Source organism: Halichoerus grypus, chromosome 9 (genome assembly GCF_964656455.1).
Source record: "Halichoerus grypus chromosome 9, mHalGry1.hap1.1, whole genome shotgun sequence".
Lineage (NCBI taxonomy): Eukaryota > Metazoa > Chordata > Mammalia > Carnivora > Phocidae > Halichoerus > Halichoerus grypus.
In genome coordinates this window covers 67,954,070-67,978,846 of record NC_135720.1, presented here as the reverse complement: position 1 = coordinate 67,978,846, position 24,777 = coordinate 67,954,070, and the positions used below count along the sequence as shown (strand labels likewise).

At 35.0% G+C, this 24,777-nt stretch overlaps 1 protein-coding gene across 2 annotated transcripts in view; it reads right to left on the bottom strand.

The window, feature by feature from the left end:
- The window catches only part of MAP3K7 (mitogen-activated protein kinase kinase kinase 7), a 71,780-nt gene that overhangs the window by 12,429 nt on the left and 34,574 nt on the right, over positions 1–24,777 (bottom strand). Inside the window, exons 10-13 of one of the 2 annotated variants that reach the window (XM_036114315.2) lie at positions 22,689–22,819; positions 21,900–22,029; positions 18,208–18,288; positions 9,171–9,235 (exon numbers count right to left, since the gene is read on the bottom strand). In XM_036114315.2, the coding sequence (XP_035970208.1) occupies positions 9,171–9,235; positions 18,208–18,288; positions 21,900–22,029; positions 22,689–22,819 (407 nt within the window). The remainder of the gene's footprint in view (positions 1–9,170; positions 9,236–18,207; positions 18,289–21,899; positions 22,030–22,688; positions 22,820–24,777) is intronic. The other variant, XM_036114327.2, reaches the window with a different exon arrangement.

Below are 24,777 nucleotides of genomic sequence, written 5' to 3'. Positions count from 1 at the left end.
TTATAGAAAATACCAAGCCCAGAGAATTTTACAGGTGAGTTCTATAAAACACTTTCCAACTTAAAGAAATTACTCTAGAAAAAAGAAACACTTCCTGACTCATTCTGTAAAGGCAGTAAACCTGATTAAGAAACAAGGACAGGGGCGCCTGGGTGGCTCAGTCGTTAAGCGTCTGCCTTCGGCTCAGGTCATGGTCCCAGGGTCCTGGGATCGAGCCCCGCATCGGGCTCTCTGCCGAGCGGGGAGCCCGCTTCTCCCTCTCCCACTCCTCCTGCTTGTGTTCCCTCTCTGGCTGTCTTTCTCTCTGTCAAATAAATAAAACCTTTAAAAAAAAAAAAAAAAAGAAACAAGGACAGAGTAAGAAAAACTGCTAGCCAACTTCACTGATGAAAATAGATGCAAAAGTCAAAGTCCTAAATATTGTATTAGCAAACGGAATTTGGCAGTGTAAAAACAACAAAGATAATTTGAAAAGTTGAGGATGCTAGGAATTCTATTAATCCAATTCATCATATTAACAGATAAAAGGAGAAAAATCTCAATAGATGCATAAAAAAGCATTTGACAATATTTAACAACCATTTATGAAACTACATTTAACAAACTTGAATTCCATTTAAGAGAAGATAGTTTCTTAACCAGAGAAATGGTATTTATAAAAAGTCTAGAAATGTGGTAGCACAGAAAATGGCACTGTAGGCTGGTGGATGACAGAAGTCACAGGCAAGAAGCACACAGGGAGACTCATGGGAATTGATCATGTTCCATTTCTTAAGCTGGGTGGACGGATTCATGAGTGTTCGTTTTATTATCAGGCTTCATAACTTACATATTACATATGCTCTATGTATTAATATTTCATATATTAAAAACTCTCAAAGGACATATGAGTTAAATGGATTTTGTAAGATTCTTTCTTAAAAAAGCACCTTTTTTTCCTTAAAGTGTTACTGAACACTCTGTAGGAGACTCAAAAAAGAATATGGCATTAAGAATATAAAAAGTACATAAATTCAAAAAAATCTTCAACAGAAACACTCAAAGACTGCATCAAGTAAAATGAGGGGCAATAGTAGTAGAAAGTTCCCTTGAGTAGAAATTAGCAGATGTGAGTTCTAATTATGGTACAATGTCTGATTTAGTTTACTTCAAGAAGTCTTGCTTTCTTTATCTAGAGAGGGGGTGGGGCTGGGTTAAAGATGTGGTAACTTTTAGTATTTTATCCACTCACTGCCAGAGTTCTATTATTTTAAGCCTTGAAAACTCACAATGGATTGAGGATACTAAAAAGTAAAAGGCACTTTTATAACAATTTCGGAAATTAATCATAATATAATTGTGAAGAAAAGACTGATGGAATATTACTTTCATCTTGGGTACCTATTGAAATTGCTTCAGAAATTCCAAAAAGCTTTCCTACACCATAAACAATTTTCAACTCCATATCTGACTGGTCTTTCTAAAACCTTAGTTTATTCATGCCACGCTTAGAAAGGTGCCCTGTGTATAACAATGCTCATTCTGTTCTTCTCTCCTCCTTCCTAATTCTTCTTCATCCTTTAGGGCCCTGCTGAGATTCCCTTCAATATTATATGTTCATTCTTGCTACATCCTTGGTTCTTTGGGCATAAAGCCAGACCCTGTGTTTGAAGACTGCTTTATTCTAGCAGCAGTTTGTAGAATACAAATGTTCATTTACTGGTTGTTTAATGGATCATTCCTGAAATTCCCACCCTGGCATTCCTGACCCTCCACTGGCAGGTGTTACCTTACCTATCCAGATTATCTCTCCTCTGACAATTCCTTATGCCCCTCTTTCTCTTCCTGCTTTTAATCTAGACCCCATATTCACTCAAGGATTATATGGTCTAGTGCAAAGAGCAAGTATGACAACTGAACTATATGAAACTGACCTTTTTATACATCAAAACAGTTGAATATCAGCAAATTCACACGATTTAGTCTAATACTTTGTGGAGACCTGGGTTTAAATCTCAGTTCTGCCATTTTTGGCTGTGTGAACTTGAATAAGTTGCCTTTTGGAGTCTTAAGCTCCTCATTTATCAAGTGTGGTTGAGCAGTAGTAATAGTTAAGAAGTCAGGCACCAGAAACAATACAATCCAGAATTTGAATCTCTTGTCTGCTATTTATTAGCAGTGTGGCTTTATGTAAGTTATTTAACCTCTAAGCCTCAATAAGTAAAATGAGGACAGTATTACCTGCCTCATCAGTTTGTAAAAAAATCAAATGAAATGAAGTACCCAAAGTGTTTTTTGACACAATAAAAATGTTCACTAAATGGCTGATTATTACGCTGTAAATCTAAGATGGGAATATATGAATGAACTTGCAGCACCTAACAGTTCCCTCTCAAGATCAAAATTACAGTTCTTTTAATAAAACATAGTGACTAAACCCTATCACAAAGATACTTTTTTCCTTTTGGCTGTATCTATAGTCTGCTACTACATAAACCTCAACTTGATACTGTAATAGTTTATATTACTCTCAATGTTTGTTATTCCTCAAAAATACTGTAATATACTAAGGGCAGAGATCATGTGTACTTTTATATTATACTCTCCAGTATTTAGGAAATTACTGAATATATAATAACTGTAAAATAAATACTCATTGAATAAAATGTAACATAAACTCTTGGCACTCAGATATAAGACTGGTGCTTGGCTTATTTACCTTTTGTATACAAGAAAGAATATGTACCAAAAAGAACCAGTGATGAAATTCCTAACTCTTTCTTTCAGATGATGCTACCCTTGGCAAAAAAAAGTACAGATACTATGACATTATTCCCGAGTCCTTTAAACCTTCTTCTTCTTCGTTTTTTTTTTTTTTAGAGAGGGAGGGGGGAAGGGAGAGAGGGAGTGGCAGAGAGAGAATCTTAAGCAGGCTCTGTGCCTAACTCAGAGCCTGATATGGGGCTCGATCTCACAACCCTGAGATCATGACCTGAGCTGAAATCAAGAGTCGGATGTTTACCTAACTGAGCCACCGAGGCGCCCCAAGGCTAATATTTTTAAGTCAAGTTTCAAAACTAGTTTTTCCTTAAAACTACAAGAAAAGCCATCATGAGCTAAATTTACATCCATAAATTAACTAAATAAGTCTTCATATTTCAAGAAATTGGTTTTTCGATTAAGTAACAATATGCTAAAATGTTCGTATAAAAAAAAAAGCTAAAGAAATATTTAAAAACAAGCCATAATCAAATTTCTTGAACACCTGAAAAATTAGGGTATAAATAAGAGGATCAGGTAATATTTGACAATTAAGAAAAAAGTCAAACTCGTTTATGGTTTAAATTTATGTTACTGCTTGCAAACTACTACGGAAGAAGTTTTATTTTATAGTAGCTATTTAAAAAAAAATCATTGGTCAAATTCTTATGATCATGTATGCTCTCAAAACTGGGAGGGGGAGACGAGCCATGAGAGACTATGGACTCTGAGAAACAAACTGAGGGTTCTCGAGGGGAGGGGGGTGGGGGGATGGGTTAGCCTGGTGATGGGTATTAAAGAGGGCACGTACTGAATGGAGCACTGGGTGTTATACGCAAACAATGAATCATGGAACACTACATCAAAAACTAATGATGTAATGTATGGTGATTAACATAACATAATAAAATAAAATTAAAAGAAAAGAATAAATGTCAAGCTACGTAAAAAAAAAAAAACAAAAAAAACCCTTCATTTGGGTTGATCCTTCTTCAAGACATTTACAATTACTTTATTCTATTCTTATACAAATTGTAAAGTTTAAGAGAGATAGAGAAACTTGACTTACCACAAGGTTGGATATGAAAGTGGTTACAAAGAGTACAGAAAAGCCACACTGATATTTAAGGCAGAAGAATACTAAGCCAAATTTAAACCAGAGGGCAAATTAACCATCGGTAGACATGAAACAGAACTGGACTTTGCCCAGAACTTTATCTCTACATTTATAAAAAGGAATTGGGAGTTATTTTACAGACAAAAATAAAGCTTTGCTTTTTATGTCTCACCTGAATGACTGGGAAAATATTTTCGTAAGTAAAAGATTTATGGCCAGTGCTACCATTTATACTGACATTTAAAAGCTATTTAAAACCTTCAGTTGCTAAAATTATACAAGCACAAAACAGAGAGATTAAATGTTGATTTATATGATAATTTTGCTGAAGTAACATCTGAATAATGCAAACATTAAAAAGAAATGGGTATCAAGTTAGTGATGTGCATCTATAAGGGTACTTCCTCCATTATGATAGTCACAGATAATTCAATTAAGTCTATACATGACAGGTAATACTGAAAACATTCTTTCTAATCTGAAGGTATAGGATCAATCTAATTCTAGCTTCACTATAGTTCATTATAAGGAAATTTTAGAATTTTATTATTCTTACATGGTTTTTAAGTTCTCCACAGAAAGGTAAACTATGAACCAGGAATTTTTTAAAACTATTATATAAGCCTCTGATTTAGAGCTTTAACAGAAAATTATTTATACTGAAGGAGGTGCAGACTGAGGACAGACAGAAGTAGTAGTATAATAAATTATATCCCTTAAATAAATAACAACTGATATATAAAAGGCCTTTAAGGCCAATATTTTCTATGATCCCTAAAACAAACTTGTCTTATAATACAGGAACCGAATGCCAAAGGGATTTTACTTCTTTCCCAGTGCTATTTTTATTTTCTGGATAGTAATAAACTATAATGAGAGCAAGGAAGTAGTAAGAACCTTGGGAGGTACACTACGGGGAGGCAGGTATACATTATTAAGCATCTACAGTCTGTCTGGTACTTTTACATGTTCTAAGAACCCCAAGGAGTGGGTGTTACGGTCCCCACTGGTACATAAGATTGCTGAAGCTCAGGGAAATTAAAGAACTCACCTAGAGTCACATATCTAACTAATAAAACTAGATTCTAAAGTCCATTTAAAAATATAGTATGCCTCGTTCTCTAAACAATCATAATCACATCATCTATCTTGCAGTTGTGATTTTCACTGACTGCTGTCCGCCCCCCCCCAAGAGACATGAAAACAGATCTATACTGGATACAACTCCAGAAGGGGCATGCAGACATACACGAAAATGTGTAATTTTAGTGAAACACAGAAAGGCTACCCAGATGTATAAAAAATAAACCTGTGCAGCCATCTATGGAAATTTATTATCAAGGTGAATTAGCCTTGCTCAATAATATGATACAGCTAAAACTCATCATCATTGAAAACTACTTAAATACTTAATGATGATGCAGACTATCAGAAGTCAAAACACTTGAAATTGAAGAGATCTAGGACTACTTTAGCATGCAATACACTCAGTTTCACACGCAACACAGAATGACAGAGTGTAGTTTGTGTGCTTTGGAATCAGATCTGGATTAATAACTTGGTTATAGCAATTACTGGTAGTACAAGGGAAGATGACTTTGGAAAGTTTCTCTAACCCTCAGTTTATTCATCTGCAAATGAGGAAAATAAAAGTACCAAATTTACAGGGTTATGATTTAAATAACATACATTAGTGGGGCGCCTGGGTAGCTCAGCTGGTTAAGCGTCTGCCTTCCGCTCAGGTCATGATCCCAGGGTCCTGGGATCGAGTCCCGCATTGGGCTCCCTGCTCATCGGGGAGTCTGCTTCTCCCTCTCCCTCTGCCCCCCCCTCTGCTCCTGTTCTCGCATGCTTTCTCTCTCAAATGAATAAAAATCTTTTAAAAAAATAAAGGCCTGACTGGCACAACGTTGGTGCACAACAGATATTACTGCAATTCTCTAATTGATCTGGGCCTAAGTCTGATGTGCTCAAATACATCAGGGGAAGCTGGGCCTTCTTGGCACTGTCAGTGCTCCCTAGCCAAAGACCACCAGGAACATACCCATAGTGGGATGAGATGAGTTTAACACTCATTGCAGTGAGGCAGAGTGCTCGCTATGGGATAATGTGGGGTCTCTCTGAAAAGATTTTAGAGCTTACTGTAGATTTGGAGCTTTTGTTGAATGATTTTGGGGAGGTTCTAAGGAAGGAGGGGTTCACTCTAGATTGGCTACTGCCAGAAAACAGAGGCAATTCTCCAGGGAAGATAAACTCGGATAAGGATAAAGCTGCAGCTGGTAAAGAAGCACAGTCACTCACATCAGCTGGGAAAAGGCAATGTCTGGTATTTTGTGTGTGGCACAGTGACCCTGTTTTGTCTGTGCTGAGACATTATAAAATGTTCTTGTTTTGTCTCATCTTATCATGGTCTCAGTATAATCTTGTCTATTGGTGTTCTGAGAAATTGTTTATGTCCAGCTTCTAACAGTACTTGAGGCCTCAGCGTCAGATCAGTTCCTGGACATCCTGGGGCAACTTTTTTCTTTCTCAGTATGTTTTCAAAGTACCTAAGAGGCCAGATTCACTACGTGTGCTTAATAAGCTTCCTGGCTTAATAAAAACCTGAATTAATTTAAAAGTGAGTTGTATGTTGTAAGGATGCAATATTTCAGACAAATCACAACTACTGTTAATTCAGATGTTTGCTTCATTCACTATTCCGCTCAACAGCAATGGCAGTATAAAAACAACCTAATTTTAATTTATAGATATAAAGTCTAAGTGATTTTAAGGTCGGTCTTGAATCAAGAGCCAAAGTATAAACTCCAATCAGTTCACTTTCCTCTATGAGATGTATTATTAAGCTTCATTAGTAAGTTTTCTCTCTTCCTCTGAGGACTGTACTGGGTGGGCAAATTCTTTTCTTTATGTTCTTTCTCAATTTCCATGGCCAAAACCAACCAACCAACCAACCAAAAAAAAAAACAAAACAAAAAAAACCCATACATCTGTTTTATCATTGCTTAGCCAGACTTTAAAAAGAACTATACCTTCAATTTTGAAAATCCATACTGTGCATAATTTTGTTTCTCAAATAATGTTATTTTCATGAGTATTAAAAAGATTTAATGGTCATTTATCTTAACACTTTCAGAAGGAAAATGTTTTCCCAGTGTATCAGAATTACTATTTACCATCCTCATCCCAAACTGGCATTTTAAGTTTATAATACTTAAGTAATTTTGAAAGGGTGGATCAGTGTTAAAAACTGGCTACACAATGGCTATCTATCACCTGTTTTAGAAAAGGTTGTACTGCCACACCAAATTCCCCCTCACTCCGAATCTTTTGTAGTAGTCCATGACAATTCATGCAAATGACTATCACACAACCACAGTCTGCCTCAGTTCCAATGTTTTCCTACGGAAGGTATTATAAATTAAAATCATAATCTCAAGTAATACAGAATTTGTGATGAAATAAGGAAGGCTGGTACGGTGAGGTCAGTCCTGAATGACAGCAATGCCTTTACTACAGAGTACAAAGAAAAGCACTTCCACTAGCAGATGCTTCTGAACTGCCTTAGAGCAGGCTTCGCATTCCCAGTCAAAGGGAGAACACTTGGCTAGAGTTTCTCATAACTGGAATATCAATGGCAATAGTAAACAGTGTTAAAAAGGCTGAGCTCATCAAGCCTCTAAGGAATCAAAGCAAATACCAGATGCTAAACTATCTGTTACTAAATGCCCTCATTAACACTTGAAGTATTTGAGGGGAAGAAAGTGGGAAATTTCATTCAAAAGTTCCGGGGCTTCACAAAAGCAGATATGCTGAAAAAGCCATTAAAATAAATGAAATAAAATGATTGTATTCATTTATAATACCTTCAGATTTAGGGTTACTTAATACCATATACAATAAATTTATACGTATAATGTATGTATGTGTGTGTATGCATTTAAGTGAATGATTAGGCATTGTGAGAAATAAAAATATATACAGATATAAATGAAGATCAAGGATATTTATCATAAATATTTCAAGTGCTTTTTGTTAAGTTGATAGCTATAAAAGGCTTTCAAATTTTTATTAACAACTACAAAGATTCTCTAAAATTTAAAATATTATTTAAAAAAGGGGGGGCGCCTGGGTGGCTCAGTTGGTTAAGCGTCTGCCTTCAGCTCAGGTCATGATCCTGGGGTCCTTGGATGGAGCCCTGTGTCAGGCTCCCTGCTTCTGCCTCTCCCTCTGCCATGCCCCCTGCTTGTGCTCTCTCAAATAAAATAAATTAAAAAAAATTTTTTTTAAATATGAAATAATAAAATACCTTTCTAAAAGTACTAGTACATTTCATCATGAATTAAATCACTTTGTTTCTAATACATAATCCTATAATTTTACATGAATATGGACCATAATGTGACATTTTTATTACTTCAGATGTATGCTATACTCGTAACACTTATTGCAACACAAGTGAAAATAAATCAACAAATACCTCACAATTAGTTCTCATTCATTTTAAAGATATCATATGAATTATATACGTCCAGTATACTGATCTGAATAACAGAAAAAAAAACACTGGCTGAGCTTCTACTTTTATATACTTGTTAAAACTCTGTACTAGTCAGTAATGGCTAAAATTATAACACTGTCTGGATCATTTATAAAGAAAGTGATAAAGAGATAAGAGGAGTTTAGAAGAACATCCAGAAATATAAGATGAAGAAAACCTTAGCAACTGTGATAGAAGCCTTTCCAGAATTTATCCATCTGCTTAGTAAATATTGTCTTAAGCATATTTCACAAAAATATAAATCCAGTAAGATATGACAAATTAAAAGATGTTAGAGACATCTAGGTATGTTAGTGCCTTATGTGATGGCACAGGAGTGACATTTTCTTGGGAAAATATTTATTAGTAAATATTAGTAATCAGTAAAATAATTAGTAAAAAATTTTTTCTTTACCTCATTAGTAAAAAGGAGGCAGCACTAAGGATTCACTTTAGAGGATAAGGATAACAACAAATTGTTAAATTACAAAGTTGATATTTCTTTATTAAATCATATATAAAAACCATGTAATGCACATGGAGCACTACTGAATTAATCAACCTACTATAATAAATTATCCTTCAAGTTAAACTAATAATGGCATCTATACTTTTTTTCCAAAGTATTTAAATTCAAATGCCAATGAACCCCTCTACCACAATTTTAGGTCAACTCATGAAACTAATTCTGCAGAGTATATATGTTATAGTTAATTCTTGATTTCTGCCCCTTATTATTCTTCAAAGACAGGGAATTCAAATGTTAAGTCTTACCTGACCAGGTTCTGTTCCAGTAACAGTCAAGTCTTGGATGGATCTACGTCTTGGCTGTCCGTTGCCTTTTAAAAGATAAAAAAAAGTAGAATACTGAGATCTCTTCAGACAGACAACAAAGTTGTTACTGCTACAGTAGGAAGCTGGAATTTGTTCCTCCTTGGATCTACACAAAATGTTTGTGGGAAAAATAGTTAAGTCAGTTTACTGTTAAAAAAAAAAAAAAGAAGAAGAAGAAGAGAATGTTGAAAGGAAGAGAAACAGCTGCAGAATTTTAACTCAAAAGCTGCTGGCCTACAACAAAGTAGGTCCTACTCCTACCCCACATGAATAGCTGTTGAACTCTCTTGCACCATCTTCTGTCATGTATTTAAATAGATGAATATTTGTGGGCTGGGGCTGATGATGGCATCTATTTCAAGGGCCTTACGTTACAGTTTCTTCAGCAAGACAGCTAGCCAGCAGGTAGTACTGACATGACTGCCTTTAACCAACAACAGTACCTTGTTCATTCAGGGCTTAAAAGGATGCTTAGGCTTAAATTTATTATACTGAGTCACACTTACTTAATCCCATTAGTTTTTGTCAGAATCTAGTAAATTATTACTGGTGAACAACTATTTTAATTTCCTACTGAAGATGAATGATTCTCATTCCATTCTCAAATGTACAGCTTGCTGAAATGGGCTATTGTGTTAATCCTGCTTTAGGAACATCAATGCTAATAATAATTTAATCTAAAAATCAGTTTACGAAAAATTTCTACAAATATAAACAAAATAGAATGAATTAAGCAGGAGTATCACTCAATACTTTTATTTGGGCACAGAATTGGTTGTATGGTATCTTCTAAGATGAGAGATCAGCTGTCTAAAAGGAAACACCAAAATATTGTGAGAAACAGCTGATACAATACTCAAAATTCTTTTGACTCTGAAAGCCGTATTATATAATTTTTCAACTAGTAGGTAGCACTCAGAACATGCACTTTAACAGTTTTGGCCCGATTAGCAGACAATTCATTCTTAAAATTTTATATTTCTATAATCCTCAGATCTTATTTTAAACCAATCAGCAATATACCTTAGCATCTTAATCCATGTGACCCCATTATTATTTTGTATGTAAACTCAAAGGACCTTACAACAGAATAATGTTTAATGCAGTGATATATGTAGTAAATATAAAAATTCAAGTTTATAGCCACACTCAAATTTATAAGACATCATCGCTTTTTTTCATTTTAAGCTATGTTTTAGAATTCTCTGCATAATTTTAGCTCAAATTTACTTCAAATTTCATTTCATTCCAAGTTCCAACTTTTTTTTTTTTTAAAGATTTTATTTATTGGAGAGAGAGAGAGAGAGTGAGAGAGAGCACAAGCAGAGGGAGCGGCAGAGGAAGAAGGAGTAGCAGGCTCCCTGCTGAGCAGGGAGCCCAATGTGGGACTCGATCCCAGGACCCTGGGATCATGAAGTGTGCTAAAGGCAGACGCTTAATGGACTGAGCCACCCAGGCGCCCCGCAAGTTCCAACTTTTGGATACAAATTAAAATAACACAAATAACACACATTTGTTGAATCAGGCACACTAAGATACTTTTATGAAAATTTTTAACTATCGCTGTTTCCTGAGAACAAAAAGATCCCTACCACCATGACTAATAAGCAATTTTAGGCACACTTCATTCAACACAATCATTCTAAAATTAGCTTAGATGAGACAGGCTTATAAAAGTGTCTGGAATTCTCTTTTCAGATTAGCAACATTTGTGAATCTGGGGAACCACTCAGCACATGTGTCTAAAAATCATTACATCACCACTGCAATAACAACAAAAACACTAAAATCTAAGTGGGGTAGAAGGAAGGGGAATAAAAACTTTTAAGGAAGTAGGGTAAATAAGAGGTGACACAGTTAACAAATGCCATAAAATGAGAAATCTTCAAGCTACAACATGAATCAAAGCAAGCAATATTAGGCAATGCATTTTAATTAGCATAACCATGGCAGAAACCATCTGGCAAATAGTTTAGACAAAGCAAAAAAGGACTGCAATCAACAAATACTTGTTGCTCCAATATTAAGTTTTAAGTCATAATTTAGAAATGTGAATGTAAAAAAAATAAAACTCCTATTATTGCAAATGAAAATTACTGGGTGTGTTCTCAGTAAATTTAGCTTGAGTCTGGACTTTTTTTGCAACTGAATACTAATTTAGAAACTCACTTATTTTACATTTTTTCATGGTTCTTTGATATGTGCATACCTATACTACACATGGTAGTGTAAATGAAAAAAGTAGAATCAAGGGCCAATACGACGTCTACCGATGCCTGATCAAGGAATCTGAAACCTGCAAATGACGTCCTGAGTATTTCATTTTGTAATAAATTCTGGAGCTTTCAGGACTTACGATAGGGAACAAGTGATATTTTTTAGAACAACTTCTCTAAGAGCAACAAAAGGAATATACTATATCCCTAGCCCATCATAACCCCCCACATACCCCCTTTCCCTCCAAAAAGAAAGTATGGTTGAAATAGCAGCTTATAGGCCAATTCAATTGTTCTTACAATAATGTCACAAAAACAGAATCCATCTCTTCAAAAAGCTGCTCTTTTAAGTACAACTTATTTACTGAACTGGTATTTGAACAGAGTCCTTCCTAGTCACTCCTGTGGCTTTTCTTATTGGTTTAAGTAAGCTCATTTTTATTACTTATTTTTCTATCTTCCAAACTTAATTACTCTTATTTTTCTATTTTCCAAACTTCCTGAAGAGTCTTTTCATGTAAAAATCAACACTACATTTTCCTAGAGACATCTCTTAACAAATATTGAAAAATTTGAGATTCATAAGTTTTGAATATTAAAATATTCATTAAAATAATATCAATGAATATTAATATATTATATAAAAATGAATATTAATACAAACTATATAGAAAATAAAATATTAATATTAAAATATTCCTTAAAATAATATTTTTAATATAAAAAACTGGATATTAAAATTTTTAATATTAAAAATATTAAAAATTGTTTTCTTCATGTGTAAAATACATAAGATTAAAAAAATTTGTACAGCACTATACACTGTAGTATTATATCACTGCTTCATAGTAAACTGTGCAATTTAAAAAATATATGTTCTCATTTAGGCTGCCACAAATTTCATATTCTTTTATTTATTTCAACAAATCCTACCTCATTCCTTAGAAGGCCCTTCAGGGTGAGTTTTTTTTTCCTCCTATCAAAGGAAAGTAATTATTATTGATGTTTTGTTTTCTAACAAACTAGCTTTCATTAGGTTAGAGTTCAGTTTTTTCGATTGCAAAATGTGATCTTGACAGGCTACGATATGTAAAGACTACTAAACATTCTCTTTAATGTTGGTTAGATGAACTTCCCTATTTAATTAGCCACAAATACAGAATTTTAGTAAGGTGAGGTGGCTACACACAGCAGAAACAGAAATATTTCAGCATAGCTCTCCTTGGGCCTCAGAGTCCCTAATTCAAAGGTTTATAGCTGCTAATGACACAATGTGTCCAAGGTAGGAACTTGCCAGATCTAGGAAAGTTTCCTTCTTATCTGTCTCTTCACACCAGCACTGCACTATTCAGGGGGAAAAAACTGCACCAGTAATTTATGTACTTACAGTTAAAGTAATGTTTATAAATAGTATCTACTGGTTCTTGAACCAAATATAGTATTAAAAGGTTGTATTCTTGTCCTGACAGGAGAAAGCCAAATAGTGCCCAAGTGTCTCTGAACAGTATTGCAGCCTCCAGCTGTCCAGCATTCTACAAAGCCCTCACTGCACTGCCCCCCCACCAGCCCAATCTGTTTGCCAATTACTTCAGGTATTTGAAACTTCGAAGGAGGAAAAGACTTAAGCATGAGAAACTCAACTACCTATTTATTTTTGTTAAATATGCTTGGGCTCTCCCATACTCTACTTACTCTAACTATTCATCATACTCTTGAAAACAACTAATATAGAGCTAAATGTGTCTGACTGAAATTAAAAGTGAATATTCATTAAATTTTTCTCAGTTAAGATATCTAACTGCAGCTGAAATCATAAGGACACCTGAAGTTTCTTTCAGCTTTAAGAACAGTATTACAAAATCGGAGGGGGAGATGAACGATGAGAGACGATGGATTCTGAGGGGCAAGCTGGGGGTTCTGGAGGGAGGGGGGTGATGGGATGGGTTAGCCTGGTGATGGGTATTGAAGAGGCCATGTTCTGCATGGAGCACTGCGTGTTGTACACAATGAATCATGGAACACTATATCAAAAACTAATGATGTAATGTATGGTGATTAACATAACAATAAAAAAAAAAAAAAGAACAGTATTACAAACAAAAAATAGCAGTTAAATTCAGGCTCTTCAGGGACCTGGGCAAAAACATTTTATATGACTGACTATAAAACATTTGCATATTCAATCTTTATTATATCCTTAAGAACTGTATGTAAGACGGAAAATCATCTTTGGTTAAAGCATTCTATGATTTTAAAATGCTATGCCATATTATTTTTGCCTTACAAAAGGTATACTAAAGCACCACTGTTCAAGGCTCTCAAATAGAAGCACATTAAGGCAATTTTTATCTACGGAATAAATGAGAATTTTCAAGTGTTTTAAATGAACTCAAGCATTATAATTTAGTCTGAACTAAGAAATTCAGAACTGAGTATAACAGCAAAAAAACTGTTTAAACATAAATATTCTATAAAACTTTGTAGGTTATTTTTTTAAAGATGTATTTATAATATAATTACAGTAGTCCTACAATATCAGTATTTGGAAAAATTTACTTTTGCAATATTTGGAAATATATATCATTTTAGGATAGTAATCAATCTGGTCTAAATTGTGTGTAAGGAATTTCATTTTAGAAAGTAAGGAACTACAGAAGACTAATGTTTCCATTAAGTCTTTTACAGGTGGTATATATGTATGTATTTGATAGTAGCTTTTCAGTGGATTTCAAAATGCATTATTATTGCAGTTGATTTCCTTAAGTGCTGTAACTATTCACACAAGGACTCCAGAGCAGAACTGCTAATCTTTTTCGATTACTGAAACTAAAGCCATGAACAAAATCTGCATTAACTACTCAGTCTCTTACTCCATGCTTTAAACGGGAAAAGGCTGTTGCTCCTGTTTTGTTAATTTTTGACATTTTACCTGTTTATCTTTTATATTGGGATTTTTGAAAGTAATGTAAAATTTAGGTATTCTAACACCAGTAAATATTATCAGAATGTATTATACAGTTTCATAATTCATAATCCCTATTTCATTTGAGTATATGAGATGAAGATGGGGGAAAAACAGGAACCTTGGAAGCTTGGATATAACAAAAACGAATGTGAGAAAGTCAAGAAAATCCAAGTAGAAGAATGAAATAAACAAAAATTCGTATTCTTATTAAAATCTTGGAGGAAAAAAATTAGTAAATTTAAAGCAATCTAATAATATGCCACTCATTCACCTTTTCTTTAAATAAAAGTAAAACAAATTAAAAAAGGAACTGGCTAAAAGGGAGAAATGATTATGCTTTTAAAACTTGGAAAATATTTAAGAAAGTCTATTTCCTCTTCTCAAAGTTCATTTCAATTTATCAGTTTATCATGTTCAATAAACAAATAGATTAGAAAATGGTAGGTCAAACAGTTTAAATCCTGAGCAAGAAACTTCTACATTTACATTTACTTTGCTTAGATAGAACCCTGTTACTTGACAGGGCCCTCTCCACAAATGAAGAATTAGCAAAATGTCATACTCTACTGGCAATCTCCTATTAACTACGTGTTGCTTTGTAATAAAAAGCCACATTGATCTATAGCCACTCTTTGTGGGCAGTGAAAAGTAGAAGGGAGTTATCAGCAGCAAACTTTGCCAATACTTCTTCAGAGCCACCGTCAATGTACAAGAGGTATAAAAAATTGTGTAGCTTGATCCATAGGAACTCCTAAGGTATTAAAGGTCTATTTTTGCATGACCTGAGTGACTATTACATTAATGAATGTCATTGTAAGCCTTAGATTGCTTGCTCTTCCTCATCTGAATGATGGCAGAATATAAAACAGTGCAAAGAGCAAGCAAAAAACAAGACCTGAATTTGTCCACCTGTGACTAGACTAGGCATTTCAGTCATTTTACAATTTAAACAACTTGGTAAATTTTAAAAAATTCAAGCAAGACACACCTTCAAAAAGATATATTTGTACATTGCCAATAAGTACACATAAAAGTTTTGTGATGCTTAAAGGAATACTCTTTTTTATTACAAGAGGCAGTTCATTCCAAGAAGTACATTAGACCCAGTATACTGGACTTGGCCAAAGGAAAGTATTATTCAAAATACTTATTCATTACAGTAAGATAAAAAAAAAATTGCTATATTTAAAAAAATACTTACAAATGGGATCCAATATTAATGAGTACCTGTTTGGGTGTATCAAGAGGTTCTGTAATACCACAGAACTTGTGGGAAATGGGACTTTGAAGAAACAAATTCTAAAAGGTACTAAGAAATTTTGGGAATTAAGTATCATCTTCCTTTATAATTTAAAATGGCCATGTAAGACCATTTGAAATAGTCTCAAAGTATGGGTTATATTTTTATATTTAATTTTTAAAAATACAACTTAAGAACACATTAATGTCTGGCTTTTATGTCCAACTGTTGTTAATTTCAGTGCTTGTATTCTTTTATTAAAGAAAGCAAAACTGATTAGGTTAATGTTTGGATATCTGGGGGGGAAGTCATCAAGAATATTTAATAAAATGTGTTATTGAATACCATTTCTATTTGAATAGCATTGTTGCTCTGGCAATTAAGAGCAGACTTAAGGTTTCCTGACTCCAATAAGGACCCAGTGTCAAGAGAGGGTCTTCTAGCCAAAGAGCTCTCTTTAATGTGAACACTAAAGAGGAGCAAGGCAGAATTACTCTATCTTCTCTGACTCAAACAAAAGAGGAGAAAATGGACGTGATTTGGAGTCAGATCTAGGTTGGGATCCTGGCTATGTGCCTCTGGGAAAACCACTCAAAACCCATTAGATCTAAGTTCCTCATTCATAAAATAGCCATAATTTTATCTGGTAACCCATTTATAAGACTGCTATAAAGGTCAATTAAGAATGTGTACTCTGAACTACTTTATAGGCCACACAAGAGCATCTAAGCAGGGTTTCTCAACATCGGTACTGTTGACATTTAAGGCTGGGTAATTCTTGGCTTTTGGAAGATTGTCTGGTACACTGCAGGATGTTTAGCAGCATCCCGGGCTCCTGCCCACCATATATATGCCATCTGCCACTTGTGACAACCAAACGTGTTTCCAAGTGTTGCCAAATATCCCCTGGAAGGCAAATTCATCCTGGTTGAGAACCATTAAGACTATTCTTTCTCTTTTCTCTCCCTCATTATTTTGTACAGTACTGGCTACAGCATTCAGTATGTGTCTGTATGTGTTCTTAATGCTTACTCATAGACATGGATTAAGATTATACTGCCATTTGCCTAAATTCTCCTGATTCACTCAAACATTGAAAGTAATCACACTTAACAGTATGCATGTTTAAGTGTTCCCACTTCTTTAGTCAAAATATTATTCTCTTAAACACTGTACCTTTCAGCATGGAGGTAAAATGATCTCAAGTACTTTGTTAATTCTGTAAGCACGCCATGACTTAATAAACGAAATTACTATGTGAGAAATGGGTTAACTCTTTTCTCTGAACAGCAATAGTGATGATGTTATAGAATAAAGCACTTTGAAAGAATAAAAATTAATTACTTTAATATAAAATGGTTTTCTACAGATAAAATGCCTAAGAATTATATTATTTGTTTTATGCATATTTATAATTTATACAGATTTTATATGTATCCTAGTTCCTGGCCATGGGAGGTAATAATAGTTTGTTCATTTAATAGGTACATATTTATTACACACTATGTGTGAGGCACTGTCAGATAACTGCTGATACTGTCAACCATAAGTAACAAAGACATGGTCTCTATATTCTGTTTTCATTTTACTAGAGGAGAAAATGACCTCTAGGTATTCAACTACGATACAATACTATGCTAAAAGCACAATCACAGTCAGTGTATAGAGTGCTGAGGAATTTACCCAAATCACACCCATGAATGTGTGTGGGAAAAACTGTGTATTTCTTTTTGGGGAAGAGGTGGAGGAAAACCCAAAGCAGATGGAGAAATAAATGATAATTTTGATGACATATATTAACCAATAATGAAGATCACATATGCCACTTAAGCTTCTGCCTAATATGGTGATTTAGAGTCATCTATGAAATTATTACTATAACAAATAAAAGCAATTTACCAATTAAGACTGAAGTACCATGTGTGAGTTAGGTATAAAAACATGTAATTTGCAAGAAGATTCTCTTGATAACATATAAGAATCAGAATTGACCATGATTCTTTGGCAAGATACCATGCAAAACAGCAAATCTCATTTAGTTTTGTTTCTATTTTCTAGTTAAGGCAAAAATGGTATTTAGCAATTCTCTTTTTTCAACTTCAAATTTCACTTGCTACCAACAGAAAGAGGCTTGGATAGGAAGCCTAGAGGGAACCCCAGAAGTAGAAACTAAGGAAGGAAAGGAACCAAGGTCAACAAATATTTTTAAATAGTTGTTTCCTCTTTCTGCTGGGTGCAAATAAAGTCTTGGTTCAGCTCATCTGCTCACTTAAAAGCAGGGAGGAAGTTGGTAAAATTCTAGGCTAGTATTCTCCCTTCTGGGAAAAGGTTTACTTTGCCTTCTATTCTACCCTCATTTTTGGAGATTTAAGGTATCCTGTCAAGTCTGCTTCAGTATATATAAATGTATAGTTTTCAATCTGTCTTCCTAATCTCTGCATGCAAGGTATCTCTTTTTATGTCCTAAACAAATTGGAGCAAGAAGCATTTTATAAGTACCAGGGATCATTATTCCGGTCCCACAGCTATTAGACCAACTCAGGTGGTCTATGATACCTGATATGACGATCTCAGGGACATCCAGAATGTTGCCAAATGAAGCAGTTTTACGGTGGCCCCGTTTAGGCTTGGAATAGGCTGCAAAAACATATATATACAGTATACATGCAAACAACCACAAACAGTAACACAGAAAACGATTAACTACAAAAACAGAATACTTTTCAAATAGTTATGTTAATAATACTTCATGCAGTATGGCATGCAGAACTATCTAACTTTTCATACATGCTTAGAAAAGGCGTGATTTAGGAGAAAAATATCAATAAAGATGTCTCACATACTGGTTTTAATTAGCAGGAAAAAAAATAAAAAGGACAGAGACAAACAAAGCTGCAGGGTAATGAGGAAGCTAAATTTCAAACATGTTCAGAGAAACAATCTACCTAAGTGAAATCGCTGATAAGCAATGAAGGGCTAGGATGAAAGTGGGAAGGGAGAGAGGAGTTAAAACGAAATAAGCTGCCATATTTGTTTTAATCACACAAACACAGGAATATATGTTCAAATTAGGTGTTTCTTGAAGTGTGCTATAAATAAAATTTGTGATTAAATGATAATTATTGAATCAAAGTGTGAAATGTATATGCTTTTTAAAATAAGTATTTACACATACTTCTATTAAACTGAATATTTACTGTAGTTTCCAAAGTTCAAGGTACATTTCCATTAAATGTGAACAGTATTAAAAGCTGGAGAATATGAGTTTTTCAAAGACAATTCATAAAAAAAATCTGAACTGTATAAAATTCAGTGATGTTCAATGGCATCTGTTCTACATTTAGAGAGGGTGGGATAATTTAAATGTGTGTGGTTGTTTTTAACCTAGTGAAATATCACTTCTGTAAGGAATAATTATAAACCAGTACCTGACTAGAAAATTGACACTAGCAAAGATATAAAACTGTTATAACACCACTTCTTATTTTAGAGTAGTAATCATTATTTAGCACATCTAACTTGAATGATATCCTTGAAGTGGAAAGGTTCTCCAAGTGTGAAGATATGTCACTGTGTGCACTATTCATCTGCCACTACACTGAGATGCCCTCACTCCACAGGAAAACACTTACGACTCAGAGACCAGGAGGGCTTATTAGTGGCTGATGAGCTCCATTCAACCTGATCATTTATAAAGATCCATCTGTGTGGTAAAGACTTCCAGTCTCCTGCCAATCTCTATTCTTCCCCTCTTTCTAGCAACAGAACCCTGACTTTACTCAGGACAGCAATGTCCCCAGATAAAAGATCACAGATCCTTTTTTCCCTTGCAGCCAGGTGTAGTCATTTGACCATATTACTATGGCCAAAGGCATCTATATGGAAGTTGTTAGGGGGAACTTCTGGTAAAGATCCTTGAAAGAGCTTGGGCATGGGCCCTTTGGCCTTCCCCTAATTTTCCTTTCTTGCTGCCTGGACTGTGGATGTGACAACTGCAATTATGATAGCTATTCTGGAGCACAAAGTTACCTTAAGGATGGAAGCCACACAATAGGATTGTGACCCAGAAACAGAGGAGCTCAGTTGCCTAATGATCATAGAGCCTACCTTCAAATTTCTTTATGTGTGAACAAGAAAGCTTATGTGTTAAAGACACTGCTATTTTGAATATTCTGTTATAGCTAGCCGATTCTAGTGCTGATATAATCAGTGTTCATTAGTAGATGAAGACAAGTACAATATGTTGGTCCTCTGGAAAACTTCTGAAAAGAGCTCCACAAAAAATGAGAATTTCTATTTAGAAAAAAAGAAAAACAACAAATGAATGAGAAAAAAGACCTTAAAAAAAAACAAAACAAAAAAAACAAACAAACCTGGTTAGCTAAGTTAAAAAATATATATACTAATATACATGAAAATACACATGTATACACATATATGGTTAAGAGACCAGAGGTAAATACACAAAATTGTTAAGTGTTTATCTCTTAAGTGGGACAATTATGGAAAACTGTTTTTTTTTGGTTGTTTCCATTTTCACATTTTCCATAAAAGAAATGTATTTACTTTTATAATTAGCTCCCCTCTACCCCTGGAAGAACTGGAAAGAAAACAAACCAGCATTACTAAGCTCAAACCTGGTTAGAAAGAAGGTTACATGTTCACTCAGGTAATAAAACATATACAATTGACCCTTGAACAATATGGGTTTCAATTGCGTGGGTCCAATTATATGTGATTTAAAAAAAAATACAGTATAGTACTGCAAATGTGTTTTCCTTATAATATTCTTTTTTTTTTTTAAAGATTTTATTTATTTGAGAGAGAGACAGTATAAGCAGGGGGAGCAGCAGCGGGAGAGGGAGACGTGGACTCCCTGCTGAGCAGGGAGCCAGATGTGGGGCTGGATCCCAGGACCCTAAGATCATGACCTGAGCCAAAGGCAGACACTTAACCGACTGAGCCACCCAGGTGCCCCTAGTTTCCTTACAATATTCTTAATAACATTTTCTTTTCTGTAGTTTACTTTATTTTAAGAATACAGTATATAATACATATAATATACAAAACATGTGTTAACTATTTGTTATTGGTAAGGCTTCAGATCAATAGTAGTAGTTAAGTTCTGGGGGAGTCAAAAGTTACATATGGATTTTCTTTCTTTTTTTTTTAAGATTTTCTTTATTTGAGATAAAGCGAGAGAAAGAGAGCAAGAGAGCATGGCGGGGGGGGGGGTGAGCAGAGGGAGAAGCAGGCTCTCCAATGAGCAGAGAGCCTGACACGGGGCTTGATCCCAGGACCCTGACATCATGACCTGAGCTGAAGGCAGACCCTTAACTGACTGAGTCACCCAGGCACCCCTGGATTGACTGATTGATGTTCTTTCTCTTTCTTTCCTTCCTTCCTCTTTCTTCTTTTCTTCCTTCCTTTCTTCTTTCTTTGATTTAATTTTTTTAGGTTTGACTTATTTATTTATTTAGAGAGAACGAGCCGAGGGAGGGGCAGAGAGAGAGGGAGAGTGAGAATCTCAAGCAGATTCCCTGTCAGACGCTCGACTGACTAAGCCACCCAGACAGGCGCCCCTACATGTGGATTTTCAACTGCATGGTGGGTCGATGCCCTGAACCTGGGCGATGTTCAAGGGTCAACTGTAATTGTTTTTGTGCTAACCAGTCCTTCTGTAATTAATCATTTTAAGAACTGAAAAAATGGAATTCAAATGCTGGCTTTTTCAAGATTGAATAAAATTACCATGATCTTTTATATAACAATTAAAAGAACTAGCTACACCCAACTTAGCTGTTTTTGCTACTGGAAGGAAGAGGGGCAGACAGTAAGGCCAAATCATATTTGGATCTAGAGTACATTTTTCTGCTAATTTCAAAACAAAATATTTGCTATTATTTGAAGTCAGCACAAATTCTAGTAGAATCACTAAAAATCCTCTAAAACATTCTGGTTTTGGCAAAATTTCAATTTCCAACTTAAATTTTCAGTTCACGTTTGAGCTGAAAGAATTACATTTGATAAAAATATATTTTATGATCCAAATAATTTTACAAGTCATACCTGCTTTATTTGGAACTGGAGAAAAACATACAAATTATTTGCTAGAAGCTTAGAAAGTATATTGTAAGCCTACTTCCTGCTTTAAAAAAATTTATGACATAAAAAACCTGACATTCCCACTACTGAAACAATTAAAACTACTCTTTCCACTCCTCTTCAGATTTTTATTTCCTTTTTACCTGTGGTCGCAGCAATCCTGGCTTCTATTTCAGACATGTCAGCACTCATCCTCTTGCCCTCAGAGGTTGGGGGCAAGCTCTCCACACTGCTCCCACGGGAAGCTCCCAAGCTTAAACGTCCCGATTCACTCTGTTAAAATTATAGGTCAATTTGAATTACTGAAGCTCTTTAAATTGAAAAATCCTGGGCAGCCTAGGAGGAGGAAGATATCACCTGAGATTCTTAATGGATTCTGTTCTGAAAAGGGAAGTTTTAGGGAGAGGGCGCTGCAGGGGTAAGGGAGAGAAAGCTACAGACGCTGCCTTTAGGAAAGGGCAGTCACTGGAGCTGGGAGTTAAAGGCTACAATTATTAGTTAACCTAAATGCCTCAGGTAAGATGAATAAAATCACTTAAAATACTTTTAAATCAACAACAGCAAAAATATAATAAATCTGAACAATACGAAATGATAGACTTAGGACAAACTCCTTTAACTGGGTAGTAGAACCAAGAAATAACCATTTTACTTTTTTTTTTTTTAGTATTTTACATTTTTAATCATCAACATTAAAGTTAGGGAACATCACAGGGACGGAGCTGCACTGTGGCAAAGGCAGCAATCATTAGGAGGGAAAACAATTTGGTGATAAACGGTAGGAAAATCTCATTTTATGTCTCTATTCTGTCTGCTTTAGGAACAAGATTCAGCATTTGTATAATGGAAGATGACAAATAATTTCAGTTAGTATAAAGTTATGACTACTAGTAAGGTCATCATATGATTTTACTTTTAGTAACAAAACAAACCTGTTGCTTTGCCTGATTTTTCAACAATTTTGATTCTAAGCGTTTAATAGTATCATTTGTGGCAGGAACTTGCTCCATATTAGTGTCACTTTTATTACTGGTATTTGTAGAAGCGATGTCCATGAATGAGCCTAGGAAAGCAGAAATATTTATGATTACAGGTTGGGAATGATACAGATCCTTCATTCAATAATACGTAACTCAAATTCTTTTTGAAACTAACAAGACATGAATAGAAACAAAATAAGACTTTTTGAGCCAATGAAGATATCCAAACTCATTTAAGGATAGTACAAAAAGGGAACCAAAATGTTTAGTCTCCGAATAGTCAAGGATGACTGTAAGGTTTTCAGCCTGAGCTAGTAAATCACAGTTTAGGGATTAAATCCTTAATTAAGATGAGGAAGACCATGGGAGAATTAAGTTTGAGGGGAATGTCAGGAGCTTAGTTTTTGGAAAATAGTTAAGTTTGAGTTCCTATTAGATATCAAGTAAGTAGCTGGATACAGGAGTACGAGGTTCAGGTCAGGTGTGAGCAAAGTATCAGCAAATAGAAGTATACACAGTTATGATATTAGATAAGATTACTGAGGAAATGAGTGTAGAGAGATAAGCAAAAGAGCCTTAATGACTGAGCCCTAAGCATGCTGACATGAATAGGTTGGGAAGATAAAAAAAATTACCAGCAAAGGAAACTATCAGAGAAAGTGGCCAGAGATAGAAAATGGAAACCCAGGCTAGTATGGTATCCTAGAGACCAACTAAAGAAAGTGCTACATATAAAAAGAAAGTAATGAACTGTGTCAAATGTTACTAAAAGCCAAAAAAGATGATAACTAGGGGCGCTTTGGTGGCGCAGTTGGTTAAGCGTCCGACTCTTGGTTTTGGCTCAGGTCATGATCTCAGGGTCATGAGATCGAGCCCCAAGTCAGGCTCTGTGCTCATCAGGGAGTCTGTTTAAGATTCTTTCTCTGTCTCCCTCTGCCCCCCTGCCCCGCCCTACTTGTGCATGCTCTCCCTCCCTCCCTCTCAAATAAATAAATCTTAAAAATAATGAGAACTGAAAATCATTTCAATTTAGTCATGTGGAGACAACTGGTGACCTTGATAAGAGCAATGCTGGAGTAGTGGTATAATAAAAGCCTGAATGGACTGGGCACTAGAGAGAATGAGGAAGAGAGAAGCTAAGAGGATGCAAATACCGACTATATATGCCCTGGGAATGATTCCAATAGAAAGGCTGATGATGCAAGAGACTGAGGGAAGAACTGCTGGGAAGAGCAGGTGGGATACAGTGCACAAGGAGACAAACTTGCCTCTGGTGAGGAGCATGGAGAGCTCAGCCGTAGTAACAGAAAAGAATGGAGAGCAGATGGGCACAGATACAGGTAGATGGGAAGATGGAGTAGGGGAGCTTCTGGAAGCTATCTTCTGATCGCTCCAATTTTTCTAAGAAATAGGCAAATAGGATCAGCGGAAAGTGAGGAGTGAAGAGGAGATATTTGAAGTTTGAGGAGAGAGGCTAAAGTATAAAATTAAGTCATCTAGGCGAGAGGAGATAGACTATAGTACAACCATCCAGCATCACTAAATCACTAAGGCATTTGAAGAGAGTAAACATGTGTTGTTTCCAGCCACATTCAGCTGCACTGGTACAGGCAAGGGCAAGCCAAGTGTCAGATTTAACCACCTGTGGTTTAGCCAAATAAGCCTAAGACAAGAAATTATAATAACTATCTGGAATTAAGTGAAGGGAGGATGAAACAAAGATCTGAGAACTGTGGCTCAGTGAAAAGATGGAAGGATCAAAGGCCTGAAGGTCACAGTACTTAAACAGTTTGGAGGTGGTGGTAGAAACAAATAATGGAGAAGTTCACTTTAGAATTCAGAGCAACTTAAAGATTTTCAGTAAAAATAGAATTTGGGAGTAACTATTAAATCAGCTTAAAATAAATGTAATTATTTTTGAGGTGGGGGAAACAGATGAGCAAAAATATTTGTCAGTAAAAATAAAATTTTAAGTACCAGATAAATATATGTGTACACATACAATGTACCTTTTAGTTGTAATTAAATTAATAATGAATGC